This window comes from Odocoileus virginianus, chromosome 4 (genome assembly GCF_023699985.2).
Source record: "Odocoileus virginianus isolate 20LAN1187 ecotype Illinois chromosome 4, Ovbor_1.2, whole genome shotgun sequence".
NCBI classification, from domain to species: domain Eukaryota; kingdom Metazoa; phylum Chordata; class Mammalia; order Artiodactyla; family Cervidae; genus Odocoileus; species Odocoileus virginianus.
In genome coordinates, this window is record NC_069677.1 from 37,882,781 (window position 1) to 37,895,851 (window position 13,071).

Sequence of the window (13,071 nt, forward strand, 5' to 3'; positions counted from 1 at the left end):
CACAAAGAGTCGGACACAACTGAACAACTAACACTTTCACACTTTCATTTCACAAGTCTATCAGACAAAACATCCCAATACTTGGTGGGGTTAGGGGAAGGTCTATCAGAATAGATGTCAAACCAGTGCTTGATAACCTCTGTAGTATAGAGAAGAGAAGCCAGGGGCAAGGGGAAAAGAAAAACTTTTATTAAGTCTAGTAGGGAAACAACACGCTTACAAACAGGATCTGAAAACGGGATCAAAAAGGAAAGAATTGACATAACAGATACTAAGCAGACAGAGGAGGCAAGCTTTGCCACCTACTTGGATGTCTAGGAGAAAAGACAGCAAGAGAGAAAAACTGGGCAAAGGGTGGTGTGTGCCTGACAATAAACTCAGTCTCCTGAAATTTACTCTCTCGTTTCAAATGTGCTTCCAACAGGTATTCTCCAAGCAGCAAACTGCTGGCCCTTTTAAAAGAGGCCTCAATTTGGTGCCTTGTTCTCCACAACGATAAGAACTATCCCCCCATGCCCACCCCACCCTCAGCCCCAGACAAGAAAGAGTAAGATCCAAGCTCAGAAAAAAAATGAAATTGCTATTTGAGAACAGCCACATCTGCCAATGATTAACTCCAGGATTTATTACCAATTAGGAGTATAAATCTCTGCTTACTTTGGCTCCTGGAAAGTTGATTTCACAGGAAAATGGCGGTGGGGGGAAGGTGGCAGGGAGAGTCACTTGAGACGAGGAGGGAGAAATCCAAGCTTAAAAAGACACACTTCAAATTCAAAAGGAAGCAGAATACCTCGGGGACCAGAGCGGAAAGCAGGCTTCACCTTGTGGTTCTAAGCAAACAGCCCAGCAGATGCCTGCAGGGTTAGCAAAGTCAGAGAGACTAGGTGCCACCCAGAAGAGTGTGTTGGTACCTGGAAGGAGGTGCATAACCGAGGGGACCGCACTGGCCAGGCCACCAAAGGCCACCAAAGTTGGCAGTAAAGCACACGCATCAGGAGTTTGGGGATTTTTGTGGCCACGTCACGAGGCTTGTGGTGGTGTTTCATGAGTCCATTTTATCTCCTTTGTTAGTTTATATTATATTATGGACTGAATTGTGTCCCTCCCAAATTCATGTTGAAGCCCCAACCGCCAATGTTGTTTTTTTCACCCAGCTGTGTGGCTGGCGGGATCTCAGTTCCCCGACCAGGGATTGAACTGGGCCCAGGGAGATGAAATGCTAAGTCCTAACTATTGGACTGCAAGGGAATTCCTGCCTCGGGAGCTTTAAGGTTCCCTATCTCAGGGGTTCTCAGCTTTGGCTGGCCACGGCAATCACCTGTAAAGCTCTAAAAACACCTACACCTGAGTCACACTGAAGACCAATTAAATCAGAATCTCCAAGGGATGAGGTGTCAGGATTGTGCAGGAACGCCCCAGGTGACCACCAGGTGCAGCCAGGGTTGAGAATCACTGCTTACGTCGTTTCCTCCTCATAGCAGCCCCATGCATTGGTACAGTACGCTCGAGATTTCATACAAGAGAAAGATGAGGCACAATGAGGCTCAGTAACTGGTCCAGGGTTACACGGTGATGGAGGCAGGATTTGTACTCAGACCTCACCTTCTCAACCATCAGGCCCCTTGGCCTCCAAGGCTATGGTTCTCAGCATTCCAGGCCCCGAGCCTCCATGGGCCTTTCTCAAACTATTTTCATAAGTTTTTTTCCTAAAAGTTCTTATAGAAATGAGACATTAGCCCATATAATGCTACAGGTTAACTAGGAAGGCAGGCTTCTTTCCTTTGCTTGGAATGACATCAAAACAAGGAGGTTGCACTGAACATTTCATGCTCATTGGGAGTTCTCCTTCATCCCTTCAACAAACATTAAGTGCCAGTTTTCTACAGTCTATAAAATAGAACCAACCCATACAGATAATCACACAACAGATATTCTAAGTGGACAGCTGAGTGGTGGTAAAGTATGATGACTCTGCTGAGTGAAAAGTGGCAAAGTAAATCATAGGACCATATATGCATGTTGCTACGTGGTAAAATGGGGCTTCCCAGGTGGCACTAGTGGTAAAGAACCCGCTCGCCAATGTAGGAGACAGAAGAGATGTGGGTTCGATCCTGGGCCGAGGAGATAACCTGGAGAAGGGAAGGGCAATCTACCCCAGTATTCTTGCCTGGAGAATCCCATGGACAGAGGGACCTGGTGGGCTATACAGTCCAAAGAGTTGCAGAGTCAGACACGACCGAAGCAACTGAGCACCCACACATGTGGTGAAATAAAAGAATTTGAGTCTGTAGTGGAAATCTGGGATAGTAAAATGAGAAGGCTGGGGGTACACTGTGGGTGATCCATAACTATTTAAACCAGAAAAGAAAAGGCAAATTCCTGGCTGGCACCTACACGAGTACAGTGAGCTAGATGTCAGCAGGGGAGTGGGGACTGAGGTGACCTCAAGTGCGTCATATGCCAACTAAAGAGATGGCCAGCTCTCACCTCCAGCCAGAAGTTTCCATGTAGGAATGTGGGTATAGCATTGTCAGTCCTTCTGCTCTAAGTAGGGGTTGCTTAAGATCGACCATTTTTAAATGGCATCTAAGTCGAATCTTTTCAAAACACTGTGTAGACCAAAGAAAACACATCTACCACCAGGTCTGCCCTCACCATTGGGAGTCAGCCCCCTGCTTGACACGTGGATCCCCAAACAACAGCTTATTCACCTGTGCTTCCCCCCACTCACCCCACCCCTGCTGCAGGTATGCTCATTTATTTTGGGTATGGCATCTGGAATAGCACCCTGGAAATCAGCGCCCGAGAAGAAGCCCTGCACCAGAGCACGTACCAGCGCTACGACGTGGACGACCCTTTCTCAGTGGAGGAGGGCTTCTCCTATGCCACGGAGGGCGAGAGCCAGGAGAACTGGGGCGGGCCGGCCGAGGACAAAGGCTTCTCTTACCAGCAGATGTCAGATTCGCAGCCCAGCACCCGGACCAGCAGCAAGGCAAAGAGCAAAAGCAAACACAAACAGAACTCAGAGGCCCTGATTGCAAACGATGAGTTAGATTACTCTCCAGAGTAGGAGCACACACACCAGAAATGTGCAGACATGACGGTGATTTCTTTTCAGTAAATTCACCTGTGGGCTAGAAGGTGGAAACTTCTTTGGCTCTCATTTCAAAACTCCAGCCTTCCCCAAAGTCAGTCCCCAGTCATAGCCTGTCATTTGCCACCTCTGCTCTTCACGACAGTTCTGTGGAAGGGCTTCACCCGGCTCCCATAACTAGTTCCCTTGCAAAACCAAACAGAAAACAACTAAAAGCTAAGAGAAATTCTATCAGGTGCAACCATCAGAGCTGATGGCAGTGTCTCCCAGGCCTTTGCTTTGCTGGTTGAATCTTTTTGCTTCTTACTAAGGCCCCAAGAAGCAGGGAGTAAAACCCCTGGAGATGTGCCAAAGCAGGTGGAGTTGGGCACAAGGCAGCATTTCAACCACCTGAGATCTCAAGGGCAAAGCCCTGTTCTCAGCACGCTAGGCTGAGGGCCACTCCTCGAGGCCACATGGCACTTGGCACTTCCTCCGAAAGCAACATTTCGTTCTGAAATCTCACAAAAACAAATTCATGGTGATGCATACTTCTTTTTCCTTCGCCAAGGTTCTCACAGTCCCCAGACTAGAACTTTAGGATGCAGTAAAGGTCAGGAACTCTGAGACCATGATCCCAAAGATCTCAGACTCACCGTAAGGCAGTCAGACCCAATAATAAGGTAAGAAGCACCATCAACTTAAATGCCCAGAAAAAAAAAAAAAAAAAACCTGAATAACCATCTCTCGCAGTGAAGGCCAGAAGGGCACTGGCAAAAATTAACTCTGTCATGTCATGCCTTCTCCTATACCAGACTCTAAGCTCCTGCTGATATGATGAAAGAGGGCAAAGCGGGAGCATGATTTCATGGCATTAATATGCCTTGAAGAAGTAGGCTATTTGTTTTATGATCAGATAAAAAGCTTTACAAGGAGAAGTGACCCAGCCACTGAGATCACATTGCAAACTCTTTCAGATTTCTAAAATTATAAATTCTGAAGTTTTTTGAGATATGCAACCACTTGACTGGTGGGTGCTACTCTGAAAACAAAAAAATAATGAAGCACAGCTACTTAGGTAATCACATTCCATGAGATCACATTTCATTCTGAACCTTACTCCTCTGGCGTAGCTCACTTTCAGACATGGATTTTTCCTGTTATTTCCCAAAGTAGTTTCACTAAAGCCCAGAGGAAGAAAATACCTACCTGATAAGGTCTAAACCTTGGAGAAGGGCAAGGCAACCCACTCCAGTATTCTTGCCTGGAGAATCCTCATGGATAGGGAAGCCTGGTGGGCTACAGTCCATGGGGTCGCAAAGAGTCAGACACGAATGAAGCGACTAATCACACAAGGTCTAAACCTGGACCATAAGAGGGGCTCTTAAAGATTATTTTCTCAGAAACAAACTGGAAGAGGACACTTTCAACAAGAAAAAAACACATGGCCTATGCATTCCAGTCTTGGGTTACAGGTATTCATGCTGTACCTTGAGATGTGTACACATGTATATGAAGGCACAATTTGGATCAAGCTAAAATCTTTGTGAGGACTCCTGAAAGCAGGACAAAATAGTAAATTCTTTGCTCTCTCTGTCTCCTGGATCTCGAGTTATGCCAAAAGTTTTCCAGAACATCAACTAATGTTTAAGTCTGTTCTTTCTTAAAGGTTGAGATTTGTGCCATCTTGGCATGGTTCAGGATTATAGACAGGACACAAAAGCACATTCTTATGTGAAACTAACACTGATCAAAAATGCACCAAATCCTAAACAATAGGAATAAAAAGAAATGTAACATCTGCCCTTGGAGGTTCACAACCCAGGGAAAGAGCAGCACCAGAACCTGATAAATGTAGATAAGACAACCAAACATGGCAAGTCCTCTTGGTTGATGAACTGGGCTTTAAAAATAATAATATTTATAAAAAGACCAACTGAAACTAGTTTATCTTTAATAAATTGGATATCCCACCCAAAGCCATGTAAGCCATTTAAATTCAAATAATTACTGTTCTCCAGATTTTTTTTTTTCATTCCTCTATAGTAATTGTTCAGCACTCTGGTTTTTCTGAGGTCAATTTTTCATCTTAATGTAATGCTTGGCAATTCCATTTCTCTCTCCCCTAAGATTAACCATAAAGATACAGTGGCTGATGTGTGAAATATATCTTTGGGGATTAAATTAGTACTTCTTGTGAAAACAAACTTTGGAACTGGTCTTAGGACTGAACAAATCTGCCTAGCTTAAATATAATCTATTAGACTTGAGACATATCCAGACAGATGGGGTGGAGTTGTATTTATTAAACGTGTTCAAAGAGAAATATGAGAAATATGAATGCAAAATTACAAAACCTTAACATGCGTGAAAGAGCCTCCTTTTACTAATAAGGTGTATTATTGTAACAACTGTCTGCTGGCAGATGTGTGGAGTTTCTGTAGCATCAGAAGAGAGGACCTGTGCTTGGTAAACCCTGTTGGTTCTGATTTCATAAAGACCCTCTCGAAATCACCCTCATTTCAGGAGTCATTCCTCTCAAATAGTATCTCTATATTTTTTTAAGCTTTGCTCTCTTTATTGCTCTAAATTGGTTAGTCATTTCACCAGTGACCTTGGTTTTTTTAAAAATCAGTCAATATGCTAGAAAAAGTTTTTCAAGATAAATAGACATGTTTTTCCCTCATGGTTCCCAGCCTCTGTGAAATAATCTCAGATCTCACAGTGCAGTTTTCAAATACCATTAATCACTAGAATGATATTAGCATTTCCTAATTCATTTTCTTAAGACTGTATTTGTGGGGCCACATTAAAAGTAAGATCACCCTATAATTACCTCAGACACTTAGCCCCTTGAACAACGTCCTAGGAAGACCTAGATGTTACTGAATCCTCTGTACCAAGAGCTCTTTCAGTGAGATTTCATCATATGGATTTATGGTTAGGAGCTAATTATTTGATTTTTTTTAATGTATGCTACTTATTAGTACTCTCCTTCATTTCAAGAGGATTTCAAGTGGTTATTAAAAAACATATAATACCAAAAAAAAAAGAAGTGAGGAATGTGAGGCAAATAAAAATAGAAAAGAAAGGATAAGACAAAGCTAGAAGTGTATTTAGTGCACAAATGTAGAAACGTGATGTGCACTACTAAATTTGCCAATGAGGGAGCAACTTAAGAAATAATGAAATTGTTGATAATGACAGCAAGAAGTATTTCTGCATGATAAGAATAAATCTTTCCTCATGAGGGCGGAGAATTGCAATCGCATAGACCATTGACACCCACAGATAAGCTTCAGGGCTAGATTTTACCAACTACATATGCCTGGCTTATAGTGGATGTTCAATAAATATCTGATAATCAGATGGATGGGTAGATGGATGAATGAAAGGAAAATGAAATATTTATTCAATAATATTTGTGGAGAGCATATTATGTGCTACAGAGATTCAAATATGGAAAAGACCTTCCTCCAATGGAAAGATCAAAGAGAACGCAATCCTCGTGTTGAGGCTTGTGGGATGGGCAAAATTTAGCAGGTAGAAATGAGGGAGATGCCTGCCAAGTGCAGAATCAGCATGAGTAAGGTATAGATTGTGGCTGATAACTATACTATCTCCTGACTAATAATTTGTACTGTGTCTCCTTCAAGGGAAAGCAAGAAGCTAGTTTGACAAGAAAACATGATTTATGTTTTGAACTGTAGGAAATAATGCTGAGAAGGCAGGTCAGGGCTCATGACAGATAGATATGAATGTTGAACTCAGCTCACCAGCTCTCCTTGGGTGGGGAGGCACTGAGAAAATGATGAAAGTATGAATCAGGGAAGGCTGGACTCTAAGAAGCTGGGGCAATGGCTCCCTCTGCCCAGGGAAGGAGCTAATAAATCACATACACACTTCAGGTTGATTTCACATATTAAAGGGGGAAAATATCCATACTTAAAACAACATATGATACTTTCTTTGAAATCCTGTCTGATTTCATCAGTAGGTGAGGAGAAGTTTGTTCATTCAACATGTGGACAGACAACACAGTTATTGCCAGCCACATTAAAATTTCCAGTAATACGTTTAAATAACAAAGCTAATAACATTTTATATCTATCTAACCTAAACGGCAAAACTGCCAGCTCAAGATTTTACTCAAACCTGAGTACAAAGCCACTTTGAACTAGTGAAAGGAAAAGAATGACAGAATTAGGTCAAGAATCCAGTTCTACTTCTTAGTAACAAACTAACAGCTAATCAAATATCAACATAATGATTATGATGAGCCTGTTAACAAACAGAAGGAGAAAACTATTGTATTTAATGACCTTTCTTTCTCTAAAACCTATGGGTTGGTCAGGATATAAATTTAGTAATACTAGGAAAATAAAACACAAACTCCTTCAAAGAAATGTCTTCCATTCCGAAAACAGTTAATGAACCTGAACTCTTTACACCCCACTTGTTGGAAATCAACTTTACAAGGGGCTATATAACTCTTCACGGCAATATAAAGAGAAGCTACAAGAGCCTGAGAATCAGCCTAAAAGACTAGAGGAAATTGCTGTCCACTTTCTCACCAGGTTTTAGCAGGGCTGAGATGTCAGTGAAAAGCCCACTGAGGCTCAGCCACAGGTTTACTGATTTTGTGTCTCCAATTAGACTGCCTTGTTGGGTGGAGATGGCAGAAATCAGAAAACATGTCTGAAGCCACAGCTAGGGTCAACTCACCGAGTCCAGGAGGCAATCAGAGTCCACTCTTGGACTAAAGCCTTTCGGGTTAGTGAGCACTCCGAAGTTGGCCTTAATATCTTATGCTAGTGGAGAGAACTGAGCAAAGGAAACACACCCCCCAGATTCGCCACGTGGAATCTGCACTCCATTTTCTTGCTGTTTCAGAACGTAACTTGTTCAGGAGCGTTTTTCTATCCCAAATTTTCGCAGAGCCGGGGTTTCTCCCATGTGCACGCACTTCCCGGACTCTAAGCACCCCTTTGGTCTACAGGGGCCTCTAGGGCCCCTTGGAAAGATGGGCGCCAACCTGTAAGCAGCAATGGTGACGCCCTGAAAGAGCCAGCCATGTGTACGTGAACAACGCGCACGCGCAGGACAGCGTCCCAGCCAGCAGGCCGCCGCCGCGAGCGGAAGTCCGGGTGCTGTTTTCCCAAGGCATTTGTATTTCCCAGCTGGAATAATGCTGGGCAACAAGAAGCCCCTCGGAGAAGGCAGTGGCACCCCACTCCAGTATTCTTGCCTGGAAAATCCCATGGACGGAGGAACCTGGTGGGCTGCAGTCCATGGGGTCGCTAAGAGTCGAACACGACTGAAACGACTTCCCTTTCCCTTTTCACTTTCATGCATTGGAGAAGGAAATGGCGACCTACTCCTGTGTTCTTGCCTGGAGAATCCCAGGGACGGGGGAGCCTGATGGGCTGCCGTCTATGGGGTCGCACAGAGTCGGACACGACTGAAGCGACTTAGCAGCAGCAAGAAACCCTATCGTGTATGATAGTCCTGTATCTACTTTCATTGTCTCAAGGATTTTAGAGGAAAGGCTGGTGTAATTTTCTCCCCACTCAAGAACAAGTTCATTTAAAACGCTTTCCTTCTTTTGCTTGGCTTGAGTAACTTACGCGTCCTTTTGAAATACATAGGCACTTGCCTTTTGCCAAAACTCCTTCTCTAAGAAAACATTCTCTTCTATTTTTAGAACTTAAAGCCCAAAAAGGATTAGTGGAAGTTTTGAAGGCCATCGAAAGTGAACCTATTTTCTCTAGTATCAACTAAAATAGTGTTAGAAATCATTAAATAGTATACTACCTGTATGGCGTTAACAAAATGCACAACAGCTTTGGGCTTGAAGTCTTCTGAAAGCCGGCAACTGTAATTCCATATCCTATAAGAACATGTAGCGCATTTTGATACAATAAGGAAAGAAAATGGCTTGGTATTAGAACTAGGAAACAGGGGCAGTCTGTGGATTTTTTCATATAGACTCTGTGATTTTTTTCCCCCATTTTTCTGACATTGGCATTGGTGACATTGGCTAATGGGAACTGTGGGTCATGTGAGTCCCCCAGAAAGTGCAGACTATGAAGGACTGTGTTCATTCTGGTATTGGGATGAGGAAGCTGTTCCTTGTACATCTCCTACTGATTGGTCTTTGCAGTTGCGGATACTTTGCCTCACTCACTCATGCTCACAAAAGCTAGAATCTACCCTGGAAATCATAAACCCCTACTTTCCAAAGCAACAGCACGGTTACTGCTATGATGGTGCATAAATACCTCATCTGTCTGGGCTGATAGAAGGGGCTGCAGGTCTTTTAAAGAGCAGCTACAGTCCTCATCCCATGTTGGCACACCATCTAACCAGGAATCACATTCTAGCTTTTCTCACTGTGGAAAAGAAATGTTACTGTTTAATTCATATCCAAAGTTATAAATACAGCTTGTAAATTTTACTAACATGTTTCATTTTTGTTTGGTCCTTCTGCAGATGGTAACTTCTGGTGGTGTTCTCTGCTTTTTTTTTCCTGGTATGAACTTCTGTATTTGTTAAAAAGTTTGTTCGTTTTGTGGTTTCAAATTCCCATTGGTGCACTATACAATGGGGTGTGTAGTGTTATGAGGAAAGAAATAATATGCAGATATGTTATGAAGTGTGTTTTATTTTTAAATGACTGTGATGTTGACAATACATTGATTTATCAAGATACTAAGGGAAAAATTCTAAATTTACCAAAATGTGTATATTTTAATAAATGCATAAAGCTTTATTGTGTGCCTTTAAATTTAAAAATGGGCTTATAAAGAAAGTCAGAAACAGAAGTGTCTTACTATAAAATATCCATAGTAATGTAAAGCTCTTATACAGGAAGCGACCAAAAGAAAAAAAAAGAAAAGAAAAAGGAGCTTTCCCATATTGTGTTAACCTTAACCAATATCTGAAGTCTGCTACTTTCTTTCCATATTAAAATGGAGATGAATAAGTGAATCTTGCCTTAAATGTTTCAATTGTCCTTTGTAGAAAAGCAAGACAAATGAGCTCATTTTTTGGAACTAATTGCATTATTGTGGAAAATTCATTTTCAGAATAAAAAAATATTTTAAAAATTACAGGTAATCGACTATTAAAATTTAAATTTGAAGAAAGTCAGTGCCATCCTACCTTTTAAAATTCACTTTACTTCTGTAAAGAAACTAAAAGTTCCTCTTTAGCAGACTTGGAAAAATATGAAGTGACTCCATCTCACTTTCACCATTTTCCTCCAGCAAGGTGCAGGGCTGTACCCGGGACCCTGCTCACTACGCTGCCTCATGAGTTACCCCTTTCCCAGTTCCAATTTCCAGTCACAGCCACACACCCCTCCACCCTTGGCACCACAGAACGTGAGAGTCATTGCCCACATTCATTTTATGGCCTAATTGCAAGAACATTACCTGCCTATAGTCTCAAACCCAATTAATGATGATAGCATTCATTTATTTTACTTTTTGATGGCATAGGTAGTGATCCCTGCAGAAAAGATAGAGAGGAGCATCAGGGTCACATCTTGTCTACACCACATGAGATGTGAAGAATCTGCCTTGTCTTTATTACCTACAACTCCTTAATCTCCCTTGCAAAGGTCTACCCCACTGGGTAGCAGGGGAGAGAAAAACACTTTAAATATATTAATTTATGAAATCACATTTGCCTTCCAGTTTGGTCTCTTTTTAGATCATCTAGTCTCTTTGTAATAAATTCTCCATCTTCTGGATTTCCTCCCTTCACCCTTGCTTCTCTCCAAAATGGCATCTGGGAACAGAGCCGATGAGATCTCGTAAGAGTGGGGAGTTCGGGTGTAGATGAGAACTAGGGTTCTCTGGATCGCTAACGGATGCTCCTGAAGAATGATTCCCTAAGTAGCTCCCTGGACAGATGACCACTGAAGAACAACTGGCCGTGTGGGTCTCATGATGACACTCACTTACAAAGTTCATAGGCCTGGCGGTTAACTCTGGAAAAGTTCCTGAACAGTGACGCCTCTTCAGCTGGACTCCAGGCCTTTGCTGGTCTGCTGAAGCCTCAGCACTTCTGGATTAGAATTCACTGCATCCCACCACACACCTTCTGGGCCTGAGAACCAAGAGAACCATGTGGGGCTCAAGTAGCAGCCACTCCTGTCACTAACAATACACTATCACTTCTGGGCTCTGCTCACGGAGGCATATAGCCAGTGGTGTGTGATAGCCTGCTCATGAGGACCATTAACTTTCCATGACTGGTGACTCAGTTGTGGAAACAATCATTATTAACACTTAACTTCTACAAACTTACAATTATATTGTTATAATTGAAAGTAAAGGTGATAAATACTCAAAACTGTTTTATTATATGTAACTGTGATCTATGCTCTTGAGGTTATTTACAACTGTTATGTCTGTATGGAGGAAATACTATGTAATGATGTGCTATTACACATTTCTTCCCAGCTCTGTGTTCAGTGAATTCACACTGATAGCTTGAAATCAGCCACGGTGAGCGTTATTTATGCCATGCAAATTGGCACAAGCTGCAAGATCAGGGTTGTTGTTTTTTTTTCTTTCCCAGAGAGCTGTCTATTAAACCTTTATAAACACACCGCAAACAAAAACAGTGTATTAAAAAACAAAGACTTTGCTGACAAAGGTCAGTATCATCAAAGCTATGGTTTTTCCAGTAGTCATGTATGGATGTGAGAGTTAGACCATAAAGAAGGCTGAGTGCCAAAGAATTGATGCCTTCAAACTGTGGTGCTGGAGAAGACTCCTGAGAGTCCTTTGGACTGCAAGGAGATCAAACCAGTCAATCCTAGAGGAAATCAATCCGGAATATTCATTGGAAAGGCTGATGCTGAAGCTAAAGCTCCAATACTTTGACCACCTGATGGGAAGAACCAACTCTTTGGGAAAGACCCTGGTGATGGGAAAGACTGAAGGCAAAAGGAGAAGAGGACAGAGGAGGATGAGATGGTTAGATAGCATCACTGACTCAATGGAATGAATCTGAGCAAACGAGATTGTGAAGGATGGTGTGCTGCATTCATAGGGTCACAGAGGGTCAGACACAACTTAGTGACTGAACAACATCAACAAGCACACCACAGCTTATATCCTTTCTGGCTAACGGTACCATAACCCTTCAGATGTTTTCAGGCATTCTCACTCCTATCGCACCCTGCCCACAGAGTGGGCAGAGCCTGGATGTGTGTTTTTCCCTCTCTGTCTTACCTCTATTTCTCTTCCTTTCCCCATCATCCAGCAGGACCAGTAGGGGCTGGACTAGCCCTCTTCTTTCCGTCTGAAAAGGATTTCCCTACATACTATCCTTCTTCTGGAGGGGCAATAAGCCTGGTAATTTAATCTTAATGGTGGGAGGATGCCCATTTGCCTGTTTACAAACAGTATCCAAGAAGAATAAGATAGGGCACCTGGAACTAGGGATTATCAGGATCAAAAATAATTGGATTGATATTCCAAAATACAACCTGATTACATGGGTTTTAAAGTTGAAAGGTTATTTAATAACAAATACTGATGACTATTTGGAGAAAATGGAACCCTTGTGCACTGTTAGTGAAAATGTAAAATGATGCAGCTGCTGTGAAAACAGCTTAGCAATTCCCCAAAGCATTAAAGATAGAACTACCATATGATCCAACAATTCCACTTCTAGGCATATATCCAAAAATAATGAAAGTAGAGTCTCGAAGGTATTTGTTCATAGCAGCATTATTCACCATGGCTAACACATGAAGGGAACCAAAGGTCCATCAATGAATAAATGTATAAAGAAAATGTGGTCTATACATAGGATAGAAAATTATTCAGCCTTAAAAATGAATACAGTTCTGACATGTGCTACAGCATGGAGGACATTATGCTAAGTTAAATAAGCCAATTGCAAAGAGACAAATGTTAATTCTTAGACTTCACTAATATGAGGTACCAAGAATAGTCAAAATCATAGAGACAGTAAGA

At 42.2% G+C, this 13,071-nt stretch overlaps 1 protein-coding gene across 1 annotated transcript in view; it reads left to right on the plus strand.

The window, feature by feature from the left end:
- SLC7A14 (solute carrier family 7 member 14) overlaps positions 1-9,845 on the plus strand; it is a 113,696-nt gene extending 103,851 nt beyond the window's left edge. The window contains exon 8 of the mRNA XM_070466431.1: positions 2,748-9,845. Within this exon, the coding sequence (XP_070322532.1) occupies positions 2,748-3,070 (323 nt within the window). The 3' untranslated portion in view covers positions 3,071-9,845. The remainder of the gene's footprint in view (positions 1-2,747) is intronic.
- The last annotated feature ends 3,226 nt before the right edge of the window (positions 9,846-13,071 follow it).